Source organism: Pagrus major, chromosome 16 (genome assembly GCF_040436345.1).
Source record: "Pagrus major chromosome 16, Pma_NU_1.0".
Lineage (NCBI taxonomy): Eukaryota > Metazoa > Chordata > Actinopteri > Spariformes > Sparidae > Pagrus > Pagrus major.
The window spans coordinates 17,269,324-17,292,573 of record NC_133230.1 but is presented as its reverse complement, the minus strand read 5'-3'; the positions used below and the strand labels follow the sequence as shown (position 1 = coordinate 17,292,573).

Below are 23,250 nucleotides of genomic sequence, written 5' to 3'. Positions count from 1 at the left end.
CTATGAATTATAAAGCAGGCCAGTGAGCTCTGTGGAGATGGAGGAGCCTCCTTTTTGCTTCGAGTCATGTCCGGCATTTAAATGGCTCTAGATATGGTCATAAAAGCATCAATCTTCCGTATCCATTAATGCTCTAAATCCCTGGAAAAGAAAAGCAACTGCAACGGACACAAAAATAGCCCTGACCAGAACAGTTTGTCTGTTCAACAATCTTTAATTAATATTTGTGTGAGCTAAGTTTAGTACTGCGTGTTGGTCGCCTCCAGGAGCGACTGCAGAAACGCAGATCTGTTGTTGATTCCACCACTGTGACACAGACACACTCACAAAGAAGCCTTCCAACAGGATCAGGGCTATAAATAACTCAGCACTGCAATATTAGTGGGTGGATTAGGAGTGAATCGTCACTGCCTATTTATAAACCCTAATGCAGTCAAAACCTCTTCATCATGGGTGATTCACATTGAATCCTGAATAAATCGGATCAAAATGGACTTTATAGTTCTGATGTGGTATATATTTGTCATGAATGTTTGCCTTTTCCTAAACAACTCATTCAGTATTTGCCTGTATTTGGACAGTTATTTAACCGCAGTAGACTTAATTCATGTTTCTGCCTCAGAGTAGTATCACTGACATGTATTTCCAGACTGCAGTGAGGCACGACAGACCATGCCAAGCAGGCTCACGTCAGAGGCATCCAAGGGAAAACATCTTCAGAGATCATCCTGTTTCTCAGTGTCCTGCTGCCACCTACAGGCCTGAGGATCCAGTTCTGATCCCCTAGATCCATTTATGGACATGAACATGATAATATTTTAACACTTACGTTTGTAAATCTCTATGTGCTTATTTATAAAATGTGTCTTGAACACCAGATCGAGGAAGAGGGAAAAGAAAAATATACTGTATTTTGGCAGTAATTATAGCCTGTTAAATCACTCATTCTCTGACTCCGTTGCACTTTCTGAAGAAAATATGGTCTAAAGAAAGGACAAACAAGACGATGAAATTGAACCCAGCAAGACTACATTTTTATTTAGAAATCACATCAGAGAAAACCCCGCTATATAGCCATACAAGAAGAAAACATATTTTTTCCAAACCTCCAATCAAGAAAACATACAATAAGATAAATGTATCAGTCAATAAAATAACAGTCATATATAGAATAAAGAAAATAAAAGCAATGGCCTATCAATAAAATGGTAAAAGTTAACAACAAAATGATAATACTCTGTCATGGCCATTGACTGTACACTGCACTAACTCGGGGATATGGATGTCATTGTCCTGTAGAAGCCATTTATATCTAATTCAGCTTTGTTTTTTTTTTGTAGAAATGTCAACTTGCACTTTCTTGCATGACCTTGTAAAGGCCGAGCAAAAAACATTAACATTGCCTCTAGTGAAGGCTGGACCAGTATGGTAACGCCTGCAGGCATACACACTCTGAAATGGCACAATATTACATCAGGGCCGTGATGCTGTGCATTCCAAAAATAACCTCAAATGTCACAAAGATCGAGATTTTTCTTTTTTTTTTTAACAATTTGACATTTGGGTTGAAATCTTCACAGGACACTGCAATATAAAATGGAGGCTCTGGCATAGTCAGAGGACAAAGGCTCAACTTTAAAGACTAATACTCCATTAAAGCTTGTTTGGCTTTGTGTTGTAAGAAACAAGTCATCTTATGACCAAATATGCCTGAAGCCGAGGATTATAACAAGACGATGGGTCACTTTCCTGAAAGTAGGAGACAGCATCTGTGTTTAAAGAAATGGAGTCCAACTCAGGCTTGATTTAAACATATTTTCAGTGTGTCGTTTCAAGCATTGATAGAAGAATTTCTGCTGTGGGTTCTTTTTCCAGCGGATGTCTGTAAGCTCGTCTCCAAATGTTGGCTACTTCCAAACGCTTCCATGACCCATCCTCTCATAATCCTGTCCTTAATAGCCAGCAGGCAGCCAGAGAATGTCTCCATCACGTCTCACACACATTCCTCCTCCGTCACACTGAGACACATGGCTGGAAGGTACACGCTCCTCGTAAGTCACCAAAGTGACATGTTCACGCTTCACACGGCACATCGCACAGGCACAGAATCCATGCTAACAGATGGAGAGTGGTCTAGCTGAATTAAATTGTAGGATCAATTGCATGATTGTCTTATGTACATGAGATCACTTTCACGCTATGAACTGCACTTAAAGCCACTTTGTGCACATGTCAATCAAAATAAATGCACATCATGTGAGCCAGATCTAAATAAAACTCCTATCAGTCAAACACAACAACAAATATTTAAATATGACATCAATCTGTGCGGTATCATTTGGATGAGAAGAACAGAGATTTTAAACACTATTATATTCATCACACTACCAGCTAATAAAAAGGTAACTGATATAGAAATAACAACTACAGTGGTCTTAGTTGCATTCAGTGCTCACCAGTGACAAATACATTGAGACAAAGTTGACAACACGGAAGCACTTGAACCATTTTAAAAGCAATATGTAAAGTGACACCTCCATTGGTTCATTTCACATTGCTGTGTAGAGAGTGGGCTGGTGCTCAGCTCTACTACCTCCAGTTATTTGAATAAACAAAACGACCAGGTGATTTTTTTTTTTTTCACGTGACTGACCATGTCTATAATCATGCATATATGAAAAACTGTGGAGCATGCCTTGTGCAGAGATGGTGAAAATTCTGTGTGACCGTGCATGAACACTTAAACAAGTGAAGTGAACTCCCTATCTAAGGTCCCCAGCTGTTTTTTAGGGTGGTGCCCTGTGACACATAAATCAGGAAGTATTTTGGGGATGTCTATTCAGCAAGAATAGAGCCAGCAAACCAATCTTCTAATCAGCAGAGGTCTAAGGTTCATAGGCCAGAGACAGGGAAGGGTGTGGTTGGGAGGAGGAGGGTGAAGCCAAAACTTCACTGACCACTAAGTCTGCAGGTGTTGGTGTGCAGCACAGAGGTGAGGGGATAAAGGAGAGGGAGAGGAGTTAATCTGAGGTTAGGCGGCTCATGAGTTGTCTGAGGGGACATGCTCCTCAAAGCCCTCACTCTCCCGAACCAGCGCCCTCTCCAGGATGACCCGTCCCTCCTTGTACCGCTGACTGTCCTCGGTAGCAAACTCATAGATCCAGCCCAGCTTGCTGTTGCAGTTCTTGCAGCTGACATCCCTCACCATGTGTCTCCCGGTGAGCATCACTCTGTCCTGCACCTCGCTGTACTGGAGGTTCACCACCTGTTGGGTTCAGACACAGGCATGCACACTCATTTTTGAAGCAGGGAACTAGAGACTGAATATGTGTGGCCCGTTTGTTTTACGAGTAAATAGTTATGTTTACATGGACCCTAATATTACGGAAGCCCTAAAAGGCCATGCATTCATACATTTTATTTCTTCAGTTTTCCCATGATAACGAGTTAATTTCATTTGTTTTCTCGAGATCTTGAGTTATTATCTCGAAATAACAACTGCTGTTTTCCCGAGATAACGGGATAATTTCTCGAGATCTCGAGATAACGAAACTTTGTTTTCCCGAGATAACGATATAATTAATTTGAGATCTCGAGATAATGACTGTGATATGATAGGCCTGAGATTATGGAGACGCCGGGACCTCGTAGCTGGTCAGCTATGTATTAAACGACGACATCAGGCTCACTTAGATTGCGCCGCCGATATAGCTGAAGCCTTGCTAACTGTCTTTAGATTACGCACACTAATGTGTATATTATCTGTAATAGCAAGGCATAATGCTATTTCAGCCTGTCAGGCCTTGATTGAAAAGATATGTGACGCGGTGATCGATATGCTCCTGCTCCTCTGACATTGCTACACTGAATGATGTTTTCTGCAATGATTTAATATACTACACTATCGTTTTGTTTTCTCAAGATCTCGAATTAATTATCCCGTTATCTCGGGAAAACAAAGTTTCGTTATCTCGAGAAATTGTCCCGTTATCTCGGGAAAACAAAGTTGTTATTTCAAGATAATAACTCGAGATCTCGAGAAAACAAATGAAATTAACTTGTTATCACGGGAAAACGGCAGTTGTTATTTCGAGATAATAACTCGAGATCTTGAGATAACGAAACTTTGTTGTTATTTCGAGATAATAACTCGAGATCTCGAGATAACAAATGAAATTAACTCGTTATCAAGGGAAAACGGCAGTTGTTATTTCGAGATAATAACTCGAGATAACGAAACTTTGTTTTCCCGAGATAACGATATAATTACGATAAATACGATCTCGAGTTATTATCTCGAAATAACAACTGCAGTTTTCCCGAGATAATGGGAAGATAATGTGTTTCTGTACCTTGTTGAAGAGGAAAGCTCTGCCTGTGGCTCCTGTGAAACGTGTTGAGATGAGCTCAGACCTGTTGGTCAGGATGGTGTCACAGTTGGCGCAGGAGAAGAGGCGTGTCCCGCCAATGTGGTCCAAAAAGATGCGTCCCATCGTCAAATCTCTGGGAGTGACTGAACTAAGGCTATAATATGAGACAAAGAAAAGCAGGCTATTTATTGCTGGAAAGTTAAATAAAGATAAACATATACATACATGACAATGCTTTAATGTATCCTAGAGGTTTTTCCATACTGTTTATCACATGGGTAGCTACTCCTTCAACACAGCTGTTTGTGTGAGGCTATTATAGGCAATGTTGTAAATCAATGAGCAGGACTCCTTTATGGTCACATTGGATTTTTAAGTCTGTGAAGATTCTCAGTCATCCAGGCCACATACAGAAGTTCTCAGTCAAAGGCAAGTAAGTACCTCCTATTGAAATAAGGACAAAGTGAAGTTATTTTGGTTTCTGTTTGGTTTCTCTTTTATGTCTCAACTCGCCCTCAAGCTCATTTTTATCTCCCATCTGTTTATCTCTTTCTTTTTCTCAGTCTCTAACAATGTAGGGAGGCTTTTGTTTGTGCTTATGAGGATAAATAGAGCGAAACAGTGCCCCCGAACAAAAATATGCCTTGTTTGTAAAAATCATGCACAAACACCTGGATCTTGTGACGTGCTACCCCATGTCTGAACTGCATTTTTCTGCTCCTGAACAATTTCATTCGGCAGGTGTGCTATAGATTTTACCAAATCAATGAGTACTGTGCGTTGGACCTTAACGACCCTACAGAGGGGAAATGCCTGAGACCCCCGACACATCGGTCAGAAATGCTGAAGCATTTTGACTGACAGGTGAAAGAAACATCTTAAAGAATCTAAAGCAAGTCCAGTTGCCACTGATTTATGTTAAGAGGTACCTTGATTTCAAGTATTTAATTCACTTCATACGCCAAAACAGACATTCAACAGATTTCTTTTATTTAAATTAACAATTTTTACAAAATTGTGATAAAGACTGTATCACAACACAATGTAAATCGTACTTTGGAAAGGACTTCATCCAAATCACTTAGCCCACCAATATCTCTTTAAATGCCAAATTAAACAACTTCATAATATTGGGATGACACTGTTAGAGGTGTAAATTCACTTTTGAGATTATTCTTTGTAGTGTTGTTGAGTAGACATCCTGTGTCTGGGTTCAATGCTGGTGCAAATCGACTTTAGAGCACCAATCCTTCTTTGCACTTGTATTATCCTGTGTGTAACATTCGTCCTAATGGCTGTCTTTGTAATTTTTGAACCACGTTGAGTGTTTGTTTTCACCAATATGGCAGAAATTCAAGCAATGACCATCTCCAGCCAAACACTGTACTGCACATGTAAATTGCAATTCAACATCTGCAGAATTTACCTTCTTTAATAAACAATTTACAAGGCTACATGAAGCAACATAGCAAGTGACAGGCATAAAACAACTTTAGTTGAAAATCCAGCAGAAAACCAAACATTATGAGCTCAGATTTCTATATATATATATCTGTATTTGTGTTACTTTTTGTTTTTTTGTGATCTTTCCTTGCTGTGGCATCTCCCTGTTCACAGATTTCACCAAGTACTCTCTGTTCCTGCCTGTCTCATCATGAAGACTGTTGACTGTAGATGGCGCTGAGCCTTACATAATGCTGAACATAAAAGCCATTATGAAAAAAAATATTTAAAAAAATAACCTCTCGTCTTAGAATGGGGAGAGAAATGGAAGAAAGTTCATGAAGAGCAACAGAGCAGCGATCCCTCTCCCAGGACGGACTGACATGTAATGGATGTCGTGTTTACGCTACAGATTCATTATTATCACAAACTCTAGATTATAAAACACATATGAAGATAAATACTTTTCACTAATCGACCAAATGGAAACACAGTTGCTGGTTCCCGTCGTGTTTAATGGATATTTTGGCCGAGCGGTGTCGTCACGATGAATAAAAACAGCTAACATTACGTTAGCCTCGCAGCTAACAGCGATAACGACAACAAGATAGGAACAAGAAAGCGGAACAACAAACAGGTTTATTTCTCCTCAGCTCAAAGTGACGGCTCCCTACCTTTTCAAAGTTGCTTCAGTGGAACAAAATGTCCCCACCTGCGATGATGTCACCGATATTTGAGGTGTATTTTAGACGCACATTTGTGTTTTTGTAGCGTCGTCGTCGCGGCTTTGTTGTTCTTTTTCAGCTGTTCCTGTCTGCGCTCTGCTCCCAGCTAGTATCAACATCCGGTCGTGACGTAGCAGCATGTGCTGCAGCGGCGCCACAAGGTGTCAGCAGAGCAGAGGGGACCTTAATGTCCACAAACCATGCACACTGTAAGTGTCTTTGTACTTGCTTACTTTATTTTGGCGTGCACGGTTGCAGGTAGCACCAGTCTGAACCTTATTGCAGTGGTGGAAAGTAAATAAGTACATTTACTCAAGACCTCTATCTATCTATCTATCTATCTATCTATCTATCTATCTATATGTCTGTCTGTCTGTCTGTCTGTCTGTCTGTCTATCTATACATATATCTATCCATCCGTCCGTCCGTCCTACAGCCTAAAGTCTGCCTGACAATGTGTGGACACTTCTGAGAGGATGATGGATGAAAACTTGGGGTCTCCTTCAGCACAGACACAGGTCGGCTCAGCTGCAGCAAGGTGAAAGTCCTGAACAGCATCCGCTACAAAGCCATAAGATACAAGAATAGGCGTTCATAATAATAAACTAATAAATGGCTGCTATAGGCGAGACGGTTGTCAAATGGGAGACCACAGGTCAAGACAGTGTCTCAGCATTTGAAGGCGTGAAACGACTGGTATTTTCAACAAAACCGAATATTTCTGATGAGACAACAGAACAATTTGCAGCTATAAAACCGGGTATTTTTAACTCGACATTGGGAGTATTTCCAGCCGTGTTTGTGACAACACCAGGTAAGCCAAATCGTGATCATTTCCCACCCCTAACCAAGTTGGTTTTGTGCCTGAACATAACCAGACCAGCAACACACTGTCACAACATAAAGTTGGAAATGGAACGTAAAGAAACGTAAAGTCTCCAACCTGATCGCCGGAATAAAGCTTGATATCAGTTTCTGAAAACCACAGATATATTGAAACTTCACATTTCTCTATTGCAACTTTATGTTCCTTAAGGTTCACTTTTCAGTCACTTATGATCTAGTTAGGTTGAGACACCAAAAACACAGTTAAAGCTATGGAAAATATCATGTTTTGGCTTAAAATACCTGCTTTTTGTCACCAAAAACACGGCTGGAAAATGTTCAGAGGTCTCCTTTACAATATCCAGTGGCGTCCTTACCTAGCTGTACTCCACAACCTTCCCCTCCGCCTCCCCATATGAAAGTCATAAACATGCAATGTGAATGTGATATGACACATACAGTACCAAATATTGATACGGTACATACAACATGTACAGAACGTACAGTGCCTAACCCAAACAGGCACTGATCACTCGACAAAATCAGGAAAGGAATTTGAGAAGCTGCATATTGATTTGAAAACTGTCAAACTCTTGGTCTTCTGGCAGGAATGTGCTAATGGTTGACAAGTAAAAGGGAAAACCAAAACTTTGTAAAGTCTTTTAGTGAAGTGTTGGATTATCAGAACATTTTGATGCATTCATTTGTTTTAATGCAACATACCACAACAATATAAACTGCAAACATGCTCTGCTGCTTGATGGAAATCTGATAACTCAACAACATCAAGATAACTTGTTGTTTAACGCCTCTTGACTCCAAGGGTCAGGCTATCTGCAAAGCCAATCTACTTTAAGGACAAACTCATAAAGTATTTAGCAATCTAATCATATCTCATCTCCAAAATGGAACGTAAATTGCTGGTTGTTAACATAAAATTACATAACCCTGGTGAAATATATTAAACCCAAGGAAGCTGCTTGTATCATCACAGTTTCTCATAAATGTGCATTCAGCGAAGTGTGACTATCAGTTAAACAGCAACATATTAAAATAATTGATAATGAATACTTTATCCTAATGAGTTGCTATAGTTCTGTCAATATTAAAGATTAATGATGTAGCCCCCATAAACTAGAGAACAGAAACGTTAATGAAGGAGCAGAAAATGTATGGCTGTTTGAGCTTTTACAACCAAATGAGTTTTATTATGAACCCGAAATGAATTCATTTCCCTGGAAAATCACTCTGGTTACTATCACTGTGTCCACACACACTCTGTCCTGTTCCTTCAAGCGATGGAGGAGGTCAGTCTGACCTCTTTATGAGATGTTAGTGTGGCCGTAACAAAATCCTCTCTCTAAAACACTCTCTAGAATAACAGTTGCAGCTGTAAAATTGTAATTTTAATATTTGTCATGTTTTTTATTCTTTATGGTATTTTTATATTTTGTATTTTCATTCTTTCTTTTGATGTTTTTAATCTTTCTTGTGATTTCATTATTTTTTAAATATTTTTATGACTTGTATTATTTGATTATCTTTATTCTTTTTTATTATTTCTTTAAAAAATGTTTTCATTATTTGTAGTATTTCTTGTATTTTTTATTATTTTCTAAGTTTTTAGTATTTATATATATATTTTTAATTTGTCTGCTATATACTGCTGTCTGATGTAAATCTTCAATATTTTATTGATCTCAATGTAACTTCCTGACTAAATAAACTATATAGATGAAAACAGAAAGCTTAGATAATATCTCATTATATATATATTTTGTATTTGTTATGATATTTGATCCGATTTTTATTTTGTATATTTGGATAAACAGTGTTATTGTCTGGCTTTTTTCATCCATTAACTGTATGATATAAAGTGTCACTCTGAGACCCATAAACTCAACATCTCACTGACTTTCCGTAATGTGTCATTTTGGTCTGTTGCAAAACATGAGGCTATCCTTCAGATTTGCAAGAAAAACTGCATGTGACACAAAAACACATTGACAAACAAAATGCAGAGATAGGGAGGAGGTGGTATGACTTGTAGTTTTGTTGATTGTTATCCAGATAAACTGATAAGATGAAGATATGACTGAGAGTATAAGGGTGTAAGTGGGAGACGTTGCAGGATGATCACTCTGCTTATCACATGAGAGGTCCTCTTCTTCCATTTCCTCTGCCGTCCTGGGAACTCTTCCCCTTCTCCACCCCCTTTACAGGTACTCTTACTCTCAGTGAAAGCTTACAGTCACTCTTTCTCTGAGGGAAAACAAGAGGAGGGCATTACACAAACCCCTCAGTGTGGACGGCTCTCTCTATCTCACCACATCATGGCTACATCTGCTCTTCTGATTCTGGCAGCCCTGGTTGGATCCTGCGCTCAGTGTACAGGTAAGCTACAGGACATTTGACACATTTTGTGCATGCACATTTGCACATTTCGTTGCAGTCAGTGACCATCAAGTGCAAGGCGACACAGTCATGTGGTGAGTATCTGGTAACTGAACAGCCAGTCTGCTTTAGCTGTGGTCATGTGCACACTGTCTGTGGACATATTGTGCATTCATTTATTACAATGTGGATGGAAGCAGGTCTTATCTACGACCTACCTGTTGCTTTACTCATGCAGTACAGTGTGAGCTTTTTTCCCCCACAAAGAAGACTAGTTATCTGTGAGTGTCTGGATTGTTTCCCCTTCTATGCTGATGATGATGCAGAGTCTAAAGGAAAAGTTTACCATATCTCTGTTAGTTACATATATAGTAAAATATCCACTGTGCCCAAAGGACTAAGGGATGCAAATACTGAAACAAGTCAACTATACACATATAGCATATTACACAGACTGAGCCGACACAAGCAATACGCACATATGAATTCACTGAATCCTTCACGAGTCAGTATTGACCTGTAAGGTAAAGTAAACATGATATTCAGAGAAAATGTCCTGATGGCTTAATACACAATAGCCCTTTAATGTACTTTATATTCAAATAAGCTGTTGTATTTTAAGGAAAAATGAGTGAAATGAATAAAAAAGTGTTGTTATTCTTACTTGTTAACTTATTTTTTTGTTTCTGGTGTCACATTTAGATGCTGTCAGCGTTAATGTTCGAAAAACTGGACCATCAGCAGAGAAATCAGAGAATGTATGTTGGCTATAATGCCTTGGTGATCGTTATAAAAACGTATGTATTAAAAATATACTCTACTGTATCTAAGGTTTTTTTTCTTTGCTGCAGACAGAAAGTTACATGCCAATGCTCTGCTCACCAATACCTGCCCCCTTCTCCTCGTCCTCTTCAGGTACAGTACACTGCCGGCTTCAATCATGATCAATAATTATACTAATCCGTTTTTCCAGTTCAAGTGATTACTGTGTGATTAGATTTTACAATGCTGTCTGTTGTATCATGACATTGCTGGCTTTTTCATCTCCCTGATTCCTCTCCATCAGTTCACACTCTCAGACCTGATGATATCTCAGCTGTCTATGTGTTGGGAGTCCCACCATCACACAGGTAAACACCCAAAAATAAAATGCAAAAATGTACTTCGGTACTACTGAAAATCATTGGAAGTGACGACATGGCTTCCCGAGCCTTTATATACCCTCGCTCTAACAATGTGTCTGTCTTCATTATCAGGCTTGAAGCATCCAGAGTTGTCAACAGAGTTGCTGGTAAGTCTATAAACTCTCACACACAGCCTTTCTCACCAGTGAGTGTTTCTATGGTCAAGTACAAAGAAGGAAGTGTATCATCATCTAGAAATGGTATTGAACATACCTGTCATTATCAGCACTTTCAAAATTTGCAATTTAGAGTTTTATTTTAATTTTCCAAAATGTACCTCGAGTCCTCGTCTGTGATTTTGTTGTAGTTCACCACAATAACCCTGCTCTGTCACTTGTTAAGTTGAGTTGAGTTGAAAGACCAAACAGACACTTTTCACACTATTAGGGGGTTATCCCACCATATAGTTGAAAGAATTCAGAGGTTGCGGTGAGTTCATTTGAAGGCCGTAGTCAAGTCTATGTCACAGTTTGGGCGCTTTTTTTATCTCTAAGGATAAGAGAGTGGGCCATAAACAGAGGTTGTTGACCTTCATTTCACATAAAAGTGAGCAAGACTGGCAACATGAATGGAGGCTTTCACCTGTTTCCTCTTTCACAACTGCAATTACCACATAATGTACATAATCCGCCGTCTGATTGTACTGTAAGGATCATACAACCTGTAGATAAACTCAATACAAGTGTGTCTGTGTGTGCTGGATAGAGCTGCTGTCCATGTTTAACCCTGAAGTGAACCCTCCGCATGTGGCTCAGACCTCATCACAGCCCAGGTAACACAGACACACGCACACGCACGTGACACACACGTACAGTCACATACATAAATGCGGCATACTGATGTTCTTGCAGGTGTGTTTTATGTGAGTGTGTGTGTGTTTTGCAGGAGCTTGTTGGAGGAAGCGGAGGAGCTGTCCCTCTCCCTTTCACATCAGGTACACATTAACCCCTTATATAACATGTGTTTAGTATTTGATGAAGAGAAGGCCACACTGAGTGAATACACCCACTATAAATATGGTAAGAAATAAATAAGAATAAAATATTAACCATGATACTCCCCTCCCGTAGGACATATTTAAAACAATTCAGGAGCCTAGGACCAAATTTGCCTGGGCGTCTGAAACTATTCAAATTTCAAAAATCCATTTTCTGCCATTCGAAAATAATAAAAATTCACTAACACACGGGATGATCTTTTTTTCTTTCCTAACTTTGCTTCTACTAGCTCAAAATGGCTAGCTCTTTACCCCTGTTATACTAAGCTAAGCTTAAGTCTATCAATGAAAATGGAAGAAAAATGTGATCATCAATGATTGTCAGAAAAGAACAACGAGTTCACTACATTTCTGTAACTGGGTGGCACCTCGTCTCAGTAGTTATCGCTGTCGTCTCACAGCAAGAAGGTTTTAAAAGAAGCAACCAGAGGAAACTCACAAGAACGTGGGGACAACATGTAATTTAAACATGTTGTCCCCACGTTCTTGTGAGTTTTCTCTGGTTGCTCTGCATTCTGCCACTGTCCAAATAGAGGGAGGTTAGGTTAGGTGAATTTAAAAGTCACATTTTGCCTCAAGTGTTAATTAGAGTTTGACCTAACAGCCGATCAGCCAGTGTAAGGCCTCCATCTCTTCCTTATTTCTTTGCAGGCGACAGACTGGAAGTTTGTGCTGCTGTTGGTCCCAACAGATTCCATGTGCGCCTGTTCACCAGATGTAAGATTCGTTACTACAACAACATCATGTTAGATGTAGCGTACGTTAGCGTTTGTAAAAGCTGTAACTGTTTCTTTGTGCTTCAGGTTGCTGCAGATGTTAATGCTGTTGTGCAGGAGGTGGAAGCAGCTCTGGAGTTGTTGCAGAAAAGGGTATTGTGCTTATTTATATATATAAAAAAACAATTTTGCCATGAAGAAATAGAATTAAAAAAACTAAATTGGTGGTTGTGTGTTTACAGTTGCATCACACTTTAGTTCACGTGGCAGTCTGGAGCACAGATCACCAGCAGGACAAGTGAGTGTTTTAAATTTGGAAGTTTGTCTATTGAAAAGCCAGCTAAATGAACTATATAAACTGCATTTACTCATTTATTGTGACATGATATAACTCTTGCTTTTATATACATATTCTCATGTGATCATGTTAATTGTAATACATTTGCTGCTTTGTTATTTGTAGCAGGTGTGAGTGTATGAGAGATGAAGGCATCAACCGACGACTACATAAAGCAACTCTTCTGAAAACACTACAGGTACAATACACGTAAAGAAATGGTATTTAAGTGCCTCGTGCTCACCTGAATCATATTTGGCTACGTCCTTGACAAAAATCTATTTGTCTTGTTTTCAGGACTCTCTGAGTCATTTCTTGGAAAATCCAAAGTGGCACAGCAAACAGGCAGACTTCACGGCTGTGCTGCAGTCCGCTCCAGTCATCCTTGAACAAATCTCTGTATGTAAAAAAAAAAAGCTGTTATAATCAACAGTACTATAAATCATACAGCCTGCCTTCTGGTAACAATGCATGATAATTCCTTGAAATGGCTAATGTGTAACTTGCATTTATTGTGTGTTTCTTTGTAGGAGAACACTTGGTCTGACCCAAACCAATTAGCAGTTCAGCTATGGACAAACCTGGTAAGCTCTTCTGAGAGTAACGATTAAACGTAAAGTGCGCTGCATGTGAAGCTGCCTGGAAACCTCCAGCATTGATCCACATGTTGTTCCGACCTTGAAATTGACCCTGTGTCTCCATTGTAAAAAAATTAGCCAATCGGGAAGAGTCGCCATAATCCCTCAAAGCAAAAGTAAGATGGAACAATGATTGCGGGGAACAGTTATGACTCTGACGAGAGATTAGATAAGATTTGTGCTGAAAGATGAACTTGATGAGGTTATCCTACAGGATGGCTTTCTCCAGCTTTGATCATTCTGGATCTACATGCAAGACAATACAAAGAATTGTGTAACCAGCACTGTTTGACACTGTGTGGTCATTGGCTGCATGCAGAGTGGCTCCACTTGAACCTTAAATCTTAACCAATCACGGCTTTTTTTTCCAGCTTCAGCCATTGACAGGTCAGACAGAGTTCATGGACAGCAGCGTCATTAGTATTCTCTGCCCTTCTCAGGTGAGGCATACCATCCCATAATGCAGTTTGTTAAAAGTTAACCCTAAATGTGGTCGAACCATGCAAGACTTTCAACCTTATATCAAGATTTTGATCTCTCATCCCAGGAGCGACCTTTCCTGCGGACACAGATAAATTCTCCGAGTGAAAAAGAGGGGAATGCAGCTTCAGTGGATCCTGTAAGTCTTTCAATTCAACTTCAGAGCCACAGAATTACACAACATGCAGTTATTTAAAACTGATGTTTGTTTGCAGGATATGGGCACTGAGATACCTTGCACTGACCGAAGTCCATCTCCCACTACACCCACTTCAGGTAAAATATATATTTTGAGCTCTTATTCTGGTAATATATTGTGGGAAATGTAGTTGAATCCAACCAAGCTCAACCACTTTATTCTCTTTGTAGTACATGAACTCAGACCTGGAGATATCAAGGTGGTGGCAGCAGTGGGCGACTCTCTGACAGTGAGTGTTCTTTTGCTATAGTCAAATTTATATCTAGAAATCTACTCGTCCCAGTAGGCATTAACAGATAAAGACCAGATGCACATTATGTATAAAGAACAGGTAAACAGATGTAAAGATATTTTCACAGTGGCTTGTATACAATACCTCTAGTTCATTAATATTTCCTTTCCGTCTCTGATGTTCGCTGCAGGCAGCCAATGGTGTGGGCGCAAAGAATGACAACCTTCTGTTAGTGATTAATGAGTACAGAGGACTGTCATGGAGGTGAGATAAGCAAAAGCACACCTCTGTTCAAATTTGGATAGTATGGGAAAATACTTCAACAGTTCAGTTGGTTATATTGTGAACTGAATTTAAAGCTAACAAGCTGTTTCTTTGTCCTTCAGCATCGGAGGTGATGAAAACATTACCAATGTGACAACTCTGCCAAGTATGTTTGACCCTTATTTCATCTTTTATCTGCATTGTCTAACATTAAAAAATGCTTACCACAGGTCAAATATCAGATGTCCAGTATTGATATATGATTATGATGTCTTATCACCATCATTATAGGCTTCACTGTCCAGCAGACATGATTATGTGCTGTTGTATTTGCTGTTCTGTGGTAGTTTCTTTTGTCTTCCTGCCCAGGGACAAATGATGCAGATTAGCTGCTTGCAAACTCCGGTGCAATTACTTTTAATTGTCCACATTCCCTGCAAAAAATAGGCAATTAAATGGAAGAATAACTGTAAGTCAGACAATCACCTGAATCAACTGAAAACCTTAGGATGCCCTTGATAATCAATAATAAAATGCAACACGTTAATATTGGAAATCAAACTCTGAATGGTAGTTAGAGATAAAACATGGTGACCTTCTCTGTGTTTGTGGTCTGCAGACATCCTGAGGGAGTTCAACCCCAACCTGACCGGCTTCTCAGAGGGAATCGGTAAAGAGGACTCTCCTCAAGCCTTTCTCAATCAGGCTGTGGCAGGAGCGAAGGCTGGGTCAGTCACGATCTTAACCTTTTGGATCTCAATACATTAATCCTTGGCAGAAGAAAGAATTTGCACATCTTAAAATTATTTCTATTTTCAGTGACATGGTGCGACAGGTGCGCGTCCTGGTGGACAAAATGAAAGCTGATTCGGTAAGCCACAGGCAGATGTGCTCTCATGTAACCTTTGTCGCAGTTTTATGTTCACAATTACCAAATAAACAGAAGACTTAACTCTTATCTTCTTTACAGAGCATCGATTTCTACAACGACTGGAAAGTGATCACCATGTTTATTGGTGGCAATGACATATGTGACTTCTGCACAGACAGTGTGAGCACTCTTATATTTTGTACTTATATATGATCTGTCTTGAACTGGCTTAGGACACAAATAGAGATTTAGGATCATATTATCATATAGGTCATATTGATCATCCAAATCATATTAAACAATATGTTTTACGGTTGCAACTTATTAACAGCTATGATGTTTATCATTAAAAAAGTGACATATTCAAATTGAAAACAATCCAAAATCTTCATAAAAGATAAAGAAAAACAGCAAATCCTAACATTTGAGAAGCTGAAACCAGCAAATGTTTGCTGGAAAAAGTGACTCGCTCACTCACTTACTAAAATGATAATCAGTTATCAAAGCAGTTACTGAATAATCTTCTCTCGACTTTGATTTGTTCCAAATTTATGCATGCACACCTTCAAACAGAAACACTCTTTCTCCACAGATCTTTTTCTCACCCAGGAACGTCGTCAAACGTATCCAGCAAGCTCTGGACATCCTCCACAATGAAGTATGTTTTCATCCTCTTGTAACAACAAACAACCTCACTGCACGTTGGCCAGTCATAATCACAGAAAGCCTACACACCTCTTGTTTTGTATCACCCAGGTGCCTCGTGCCATCGTCAATCTGGTCGAGGTGTTAAATATTGTACCACTGCGTGATCTGCACAGTGATAAAACTCTGGGCTGTCCCACCTGGTTTGTGAGGTCAGTGAATGTTGGTTGTTTTAAGATAAAAATAAATAAATAAAAGTTTTTGAAACATTATTTAACAATGTTGATGTTTATGTTTCAGTTTAGTCTGCCCCTGCATACTGAAGCCTAAAGAGGGATCGGCTGAACTCCAGAAGGTCAATGACCTCAATAGGGCCTACCAGGTGAATGACTAACGGGTGGTAAAAGGAAGTGTTTAGTCATTCCTGTGGCTACCACTCACATTTTTACTAATATTTAATAAACTTTATAGTAAATTTGATATCTAAAAAAGCTTTAAAGGCCCATTTTAAATCATCATTATCACCATTCTTTATTCTTTTGGATCCCTGTTAGCAGAGCGGTTGCTCGTCTTCCTGGGGTTACTGAAAAGTCAAACAATCATTCACACTCGTTCTCTGGTCTTTATCTTTCCGTCCAGAGTGCTATGAGAGAGCTGATTGACTCTGGGCGCTATGACACGCGTGTCAACTTCACCGTGGTACTGCAGCCCTTCTTGAGGGAGGTTTACCTTCCCAGGTTAGAGGTAAGGGCTGACACACCTGGAACCATAAAGGGGTTTTCAATTATGGTAACTGTTTTTAAAATTTCATCCCTCCTCTTCCCTTCTTTCTAAAGGATGGCCGGCCTGACCGCTCGTACTTCTCACCCGACTGCTTCCATCTCAGCCAGAGGGCTCACACTCTCATGGCTCGAGCTCTTTGGAACAACATGGTAGGATTTTGTTTATCAGAAGACATTTTACTACATTTTTGTCTTGGCAGATGTTGCTTTTAATTTTCTTCTAATGATCCAAAATAAATCACTGATGTTCACAATCTCTTAGTTGGAGCCAGTAGGCAACAAGACGTTTACACAAGACTTTGAAGCTGGCATTGATTTGAAGTGTCCCTCTGAGGTAACTTCGTCCCACAATTTATCAGAAATATACGTTATGTGTTGATGTTTTTATTGCTTTTGTGTATTAATATGTTCTTGGTTGTTTCTCTATCAGACCAACCCATTCATTAGGACTGCTGTCAACAGCAACTACACTTTTCCAGGCCCTCCACCCACCCCTCCTCCTGTTACAGTAGGTCATAGTTTATGTCTTTAGAAAGGCAACTATTATTTCCACAAGATGTCATAATGCCTAAAACAAGTCTCTGTCATCCTTTAGAATTGGGGCAGTGACTTTTCCTGTGTTAACACAGCTCCATCCAACTCTGTGCCTACTTCAGGTAAGCATTCAAGGTGTTTACCTCAAGGGAAATAGAAATGTGAGGTGTAAAATAGGCTCATGTTGATCTCTTTTTAGCTCACAGGTTACGGCCGGCAGACATCAAAGTGGTGGCTGCTCTCGGAGACTCTCTTACGGTAGGTTTGCACACAAGAATGTGACAGAGGATTCTGGTGGTTCATCTATAATATTAGTGAGTAAAAAAGGCAGCATGCACACATGCAACATGCACACGTCATGACAATTTCTGCAAAATCCAGGTTTTCTTTGACTCCAGTAGCAGTAGAAATGAAGCTCATTGGGTTTAAATAGTGTTGAAGTAAATGATTAAATGATGACCCACCAGATGGCTCGATTGTGTTACCCTTTACTTTTTCTCTAGGTACTTATAAATCAAGTTAATGTGCAAGCTGAGGGAACGTAATCAATTAAATGGGTCGGAGAGAAAAACAGAGAGAGAAAAAAAACAGTGTTTGGAAATGATTGAATGGTAAAACATTTTTCTCTGCGTGTAGGCCGGTTTTGGTGCTAAAGCAAAGAATCTGCTGCAGCTAAGAACTGAGAACAGAGGGGTGTCATGGAGGTGAGAGACTGCGAACAAACGATTCACATAACATATCTGTGAATGCTGCGTCATGATCGTTTTATTAATTGTTTGTTTTTCCATTAACAAGCATCGGAGGAGATAAAAATCTTGAGACTGTCACAACATTACCAAGTGAGTCCTGCAGCTTTCATGACATGCGATGCACATCAGCACCACTAGATGACACAGTTGGATAACAACAAAACTAGAATTTGGCCTCCTGTGCAGTAATTTTGCTACTTTTTTTTTCTTTTTCCATCAGATATCCTCAAGAAGTTTAATCCTAATATCAAAGGAATGTCAAAGGGACAAGGGACAACCAACACTGGCTTCAACGTGGCTGTATCAGGAGCTAAAATATCGTGAGTTTTCAGGTTCAAATGGTTCACTTTCATGTATTTTTTGCTGTGTTTTAACCATTTTGTGCTTATTTTTTCATACAGGGGAATCCCGGGGCAGGTGCAACGCCTGATTGATAACATGAAAAAAGACTCTGTAAGTTAAACACACTGTATTACAGCACACTAATGCATGCACTGATGCACAGATCATAGTATTTTAATGTGCAAAAATGTTCTCTTTCTTTCTGATCCTTTCTTCGTCCTCCTAGACGGTGGATTTTGAGAACGACTGGAAGCTGGTGACCCTCTTCATTGGAGGCAATGACCTGTGCCAGTACTGCAATGACCGCGTGAGTTTGCTGCACAAAGTCGTCACAGGAAATTCAGGGATGATCCAGCAGATGAAGGACATTTTCGACGACAGTCTCCCGGCGCAGCACAGTGATTAAACATCCTGTAGTGTTGTGTGATGCCCTGTGTACAGAGCCGTCTCATGATATCACTCCCCAAATGGGCCTGCGCACTGGAGCATAATAATCAAGCTTTGTGAACAGCCCTCCCCTAATTGTTTTATTGTGTCAGAGTAAGATGAGAGCAGACATGGTTTCTTTTCAATGAGCACATTCTGTCACTTCACCCCCTCTCCCTCTATCTCGGCCTCTGTCTGCATTAAACAAGCACATGAGGCACAGTGACAGGCCTTGTTCTCTAAGAGGCATAAACAACACAGAGGTCAAGCCAGACTCTCTTCATCCTGTCTCTGTCTCACTCCCTCCTTCATCTCTCGCCTTCTCCTCCCTCATTTTGCCTCCATTTCCCTTTTTTCTCTCCCTCTCCTTCTCTCCATTACGCTCCTCGCTGCACTGACAGGGTAGTCTCTCTTTTAATGTTTGTGCTTTGAAGCAGAATATCAAAGCACGGCATCAATTTAAGATGAGCCAGGAGACTGTGGTAGTGACAGCTTAGGTTTAGTTGTCTCATGCATGTTGCATGGCGTCGGCTCTTTTGGTTGAGATGTGCTTTTTAGCTACAAACTTGGCCAGTTTTTTAAAAACTGAAGTGTGGCTTAATTGTGATGCTTTTCAGAGAACAGCAAATGACAAAAAAGCACGCGGATACATGTGTTGTTTATGAATTAATAAAAAGCCTGCTACATTGTGTGTAAACATATTTTTTTTCATAATTACAGGCCACATTGTCGCCTCAGAACTACACCCATCATATGATGACAAGCTTGGATATACTTTATAAAGAGGTAATATTTTTTAATGTGCATCTTCTTGATTTTTTTCTTCCCTTTAAATTATCATTGGTAAAAGACTCAGTTCTGAATTTTCCTCTCTGAAATGGTTATGTTTTCCTTCTATTCTGGCTGTAGGTTCCCAGGACCATTGTCAGCATCTTGGAGATCCTGGAAATTGAAGGCCTTCGCAGGATCAAAAGGGACAGTCTCGGGTGCAACGTGTTACAACCGTACGCTCATCAGTCCACTTATGCCAAATCAATCCTTCATTAATCAAGAGAGTCTGAGACTCCTTTGAATCAACAGTACTTTTCTTAATATTGATCAAATAGTCCAACAAAGAGAGTGGTGTTTATTTAGGACACCTGAACCAATGACAAATCCCATTTTTGTACCATGCTACAGGTAGAATTGTATCAGTCAAATGCATTTTGTTTGTCCCAAATCATCTGTTTACTTCCACCTTTGGTCCTCAGGTTGGTCTGTCCGTGCTTCCTGCAAGCAGGAGAGGATTCTCCAGAGCTGGCTGAAGTAAAACGGATCAATCGGGAACTACAGGTCAGCGCACAGGAACAGTGAGGCCAAAATGTGTGACCAACATCTAGATGAAGGTCCAGCGTGTAGGATTTAGTGGCATCTAGCGGTGAGGTTGCAGTTTGCAACCAACTGAACAACCCTCGTCTCGCGCCTACGTTTGGTTTGTCTGTTTGGGGCTGCTGTAGAAACATGGTGGACTCCATGGAAGAGGACTCACTGCCTCTGTAGATAAAATAGGCTCATTCTAAGATAACAAAAACAAGCTTACAGTTCTTGGTTCAGGTGATTATACACTAATAAAAACATAACTATGAATTGTATGGTGCATTTCTGTCCCTGAACCCCCATAAATCCTACACACTGGACCTTTTAAAACCCCCTTCTGCTCAAAAATGAGTTTGGGCTGTTGTTACTCGGATGTTTGAGCTTCACTGTGCTGAATGATGTATGTGCTTTGACACTAAAAGGCAGCTTTCACATCAGTCTGTTGAAAGAGAAAAGTTTCTCTGTGCTTATCTTAAATCAGACTTTAAGATGTCGGTCCAATATGCAGCTCATTTTCACAGATTCAGGATTTTTCAATGAGAATTTGTGGTCTTTCTTTCAGATTGAGACAGAAAATTTGGTGTACGGAGGCCGCTATGATGGCCGAGAGGACTTTGCTGTGGTCGTGCAGCCCTTTTTTCAGAACACCGTCGTTCCTGTGAACGCTGTAAGACCGCCGTGTAACCCTGAGCCTCCAATGCACTCTGCATATACGAACAAATGTTAGCTTTGGGACAGTCACAATTCCTAGAGACACTGATGTTGTATTTTTTCTTCTCCAGGACGGCAGACCCGACGACACCTACTTCTCTGCGGACTGTTTCCACTTCAGTGAGCGGGGACATGCTGACATGGCTTCAGCTCTGTGGAATAACATGGTGAGTACGGCAAGGCCAAGAGTTAAAGGGTAACTGTGTTTGACAAGGGGAAGAGTTAGGGGTATGTCGGAAGGATGTGTTTGATACTCTGCTTCCTCGGTTGAGTTTATTTATGGGTCTTCTTGTTTATGGGCTTTTCAGTTACAATTTTTGATAAGATACAGTATTGTTGACAAGAAAAAAGGCTGAACAAGCAATCCTTTAACAATATCTCTTTTCAATATTATCATTTTAAAATATATTATTGAACAGCACTGCTTTGCTTGGCCAAAATGTACATATTCAAGACCCCCCAAAAATGCTGGCATTGAACTTCTTTACCTTTAGTTCTCAAGCATTTCTGTTTCAGGAAAAGATAATGTACATGTATGTCGATATGTAGCAAAGACGTCCTCTGTTTTCTCTCTAGTTGGAGCCGGTGGGTAAAAAACAGACATACAACAATTTCAGAAATAGCAGAAATAATATCAAGTGCCCCACTGAGGTAAGAAAGTTACCACACATGCACTTCGCACATGCTACGGCTGACACAGTTGTGATTTACCTGTACAATTTGTGCATTATGGCATGAATAGTTCATTAAAGTGGCCGTAATTTAATAGAAGACTTTCATTCTCATGTATTCCAGGAGCATCCTTACATCTTCACAAAGGTGAACAGCTTCCCCATGTCAACCAGCACCACCTCAGCACCCACCACCACCGCCACAGCACCCGGAATCCACAGCACAGCCCTGCCTCTCACCCCTGACTGCACAGACACTGTGCCAGTCTGGCTCGCCGCTGTGCTGGCCGTAGTGGGTCTTTTGATAGGCTGCGTCGTCACCTGGCTCATCTTCTGCTGGAGAACCAAGAGAAACAAGAAGCGGATGACGTCTGTGGTGGAGATGGAGGGCACTGGGTTTTAAAGTGCCACTTACTGTATATTTTGCACTGGACTATTTAAAAAAATTTACAGCAACTTCAAAACGCCAGCACAATATTTGAAGTGATATATTTATATAAAGCATGCTGTTGGTGGTGATAATAAACAAGATTTCAATAATAAGACATGATAAGATAGTGTTGTCTGCTTTGACGAGAGGAGTTAATTATTGTCAGTTAATGTTGCAGCTGGCTTAACAACTGACTTAACGAGATAATACATTCACCAACCACATCAAACAGTCGATTTCATGTGCAAATTGTGACTGAAATTACTCACTGAACGTTAACTTATTACTGCTGTTATGTATTCAATTTTATCAGAATGAAAATGTATTGATTTCAGTACTTTTCAGACAAATGTTGTGGTGTAAAATACACAATTCTTACCTCAAATCTTAATTTTTTAAGTACTTGAATTAAGTGTCTATAGTTACTTTTTTCTGGATTTAGCTAAGGACAGTAATCTCTCAGTAGATGTAAATATAAATCTAACATTGTGTGGCCATTGTGTGCAATGGTAAATACATGTAATTATGTATTCTCTATGTTCTTTTTTGTCTGTTTAAAAAATAACCTTAACGCCTTTGATTGTAACAAAAATGTTTTTTGTTTATTTGTAATAAATAATTTGCAATAAATTCATGTAAACTGTTTTAATGTGAGTGCTCAAGTGGCATCTGAACAACCAGACACCAGCCGGTCCTCCTCTCTCTGTCCAGAACATCATCACCATTACATGCTAATGGTATTTATTTTAGCAAGCCAGGAAATACAGATATCACTATATCATAAGTTACACAAGCCATCCGTGCAGCAATGACTCAGCACACATCAGCCCACACGTATTACCTTAATCATTACCGCCAATGAGATAGTCTGACCATAAATCATAAAAGGGGTTATTTTATGACCTCCGACAGTGATGAAAGACACCGAC

At 39.9% G+C, this 23,250-nt stretch overlaps 2 protein-coding genes across 2 annotated transcripts; one reads left to right on the top strand and one right to left on the bottom strand.

The window, feature by feature from the left end:
- Positions 1 to 1,012: 1,012 nt before the first annotated feature.
- ypel5 (yippee-like 5) lies at positions 1,013 to 6,651 on the bottom strand. Its single transcript, XM_073483913.1, has 3 exons — positions 6,488 to 6,651; positions 4,353 to 4,524; positions 1,013 to 3,265 (listed from the first exon to the last, which is right to left on the bottom strand). The coding sequence occupies exons 2-3, from the start codon at positions 4,491 to 4,493 to the stop codon at positions 3,041 to 3,043; spliced, it is 366 nt and encodes a 121-aa protein (XP_073340014.1). The 5' UTR covers positions 4,494 to 4,524; positions 6,488 to 6,651; the 3' UTR covers positions 1,013 to 3,040.
- A 3,030-nt stretch (positions 6,652 to 9,681) lies between these two features.
- LOC141010627 (phospholipase B1, membrane-associated-like) lies at positions 9,682 to 22,964 on the top strand. Its single transcript, XM_073483678.1, has 43 exons — positions 9,682 to 9,757; positions 10,460 to 10,515; positions 10,609 to 10,672; positions 10,824 to 10,887; positions 11,014 to 11,048; positions 11,647 to 11,713; positions 11,827 to 11,875; positions 12,590 to 12,655; positions 12,742 to 12,807; positions 12,897 to 12,952; positions 13,118 to 13,190; positions 13,289 to 13,390; positions 13,522 to 13,575; positions 14,001 to 14,069; positions 14,177 to 14,248; positions 14,325 to 14,385; positions 14,479 to 14,537; positions 14,731 to 14,804; positions 14,927 to 14,970; positions 15,424 to 15,532; positions 15,624 to 15,675; positions 15,775 to 15,855; positions 16,268 to 16,333; positions 16,432 to 16,532; positions 16,621 to 16,702; positions 16,960 to 17,064; positions 17,157 to 17,252; positions 17,365 to 17,436; positions 17,533 to 17,610; positions 17,698 to 17,758; positions 17,836 to 17,894; positions 18,273 to 18,340; positions 18,432 to 18,475; positions 18,606 to 18,705; positions 18,787 to 18,838; positions 18,954 to 19,034; positions 19,874 to 19,939; positions 20,063 to 20,157; positions 20,404 to 20,485; positions 21,072 to 21,176; positions 21,292 to 21,387; positions 21,797 to 21,871; positions 22,016 to 22,964. Exons 1-43 carry the CDS (start codon positions 9,697 to 9,699, stop codon positions 22,292 to 22,294), a joined length of 3,297 nt encoding a protein of 1,098 aa, XP_073339779.1. The 5' UTR covers positions 9,682 to 9,696; the 3' UTR covers positions 22,295 to 22,964.
- The last annotated feature ends 286 nt before the right edge of the window (positions 22,965 to 23,250 follow it).

Excerpts from the sequence above, each read along its gene's own strand:
- ypel5 (XM_073483913.1), bottom strand. The coding sequence starts at position 4,493 with ATGGGACGCATCTTTTTGGACCACATTGGCGGGACACGCCTCTTCTCC. Across the intron at positions 3,266-4,352 it reads GAGCTTTCCTCTTCAACAAG|GTGGTGAACCTCCAGTACAG; the intron begins GTACAGAAACAC and ends TGAACCCAACAG.
- LOC141010627 (XM_073483678.1), top strand. The coding sequence starts at position 9,697 with ATGGCTACATCTGCTCTTCTGATTCTGGCAGCCCTGGTTGGATCCTGC. Across the intron at positions 9,758-10,459 it reads ATCCTGCGCTCAGTGTACAG|ATGCTGTCAGCGTTAATGTT; the intron begins GTAAGCTACAGG and ends TGTCACATTTAG. Across the intron at positions 17,253-17,364 it reads GAGCTCTTTGGAACAACATG|TTGGAGCCAGTAGGCAACAA; the intron begins GTAGGATTTTGT and ends ACAATCTCTTAG.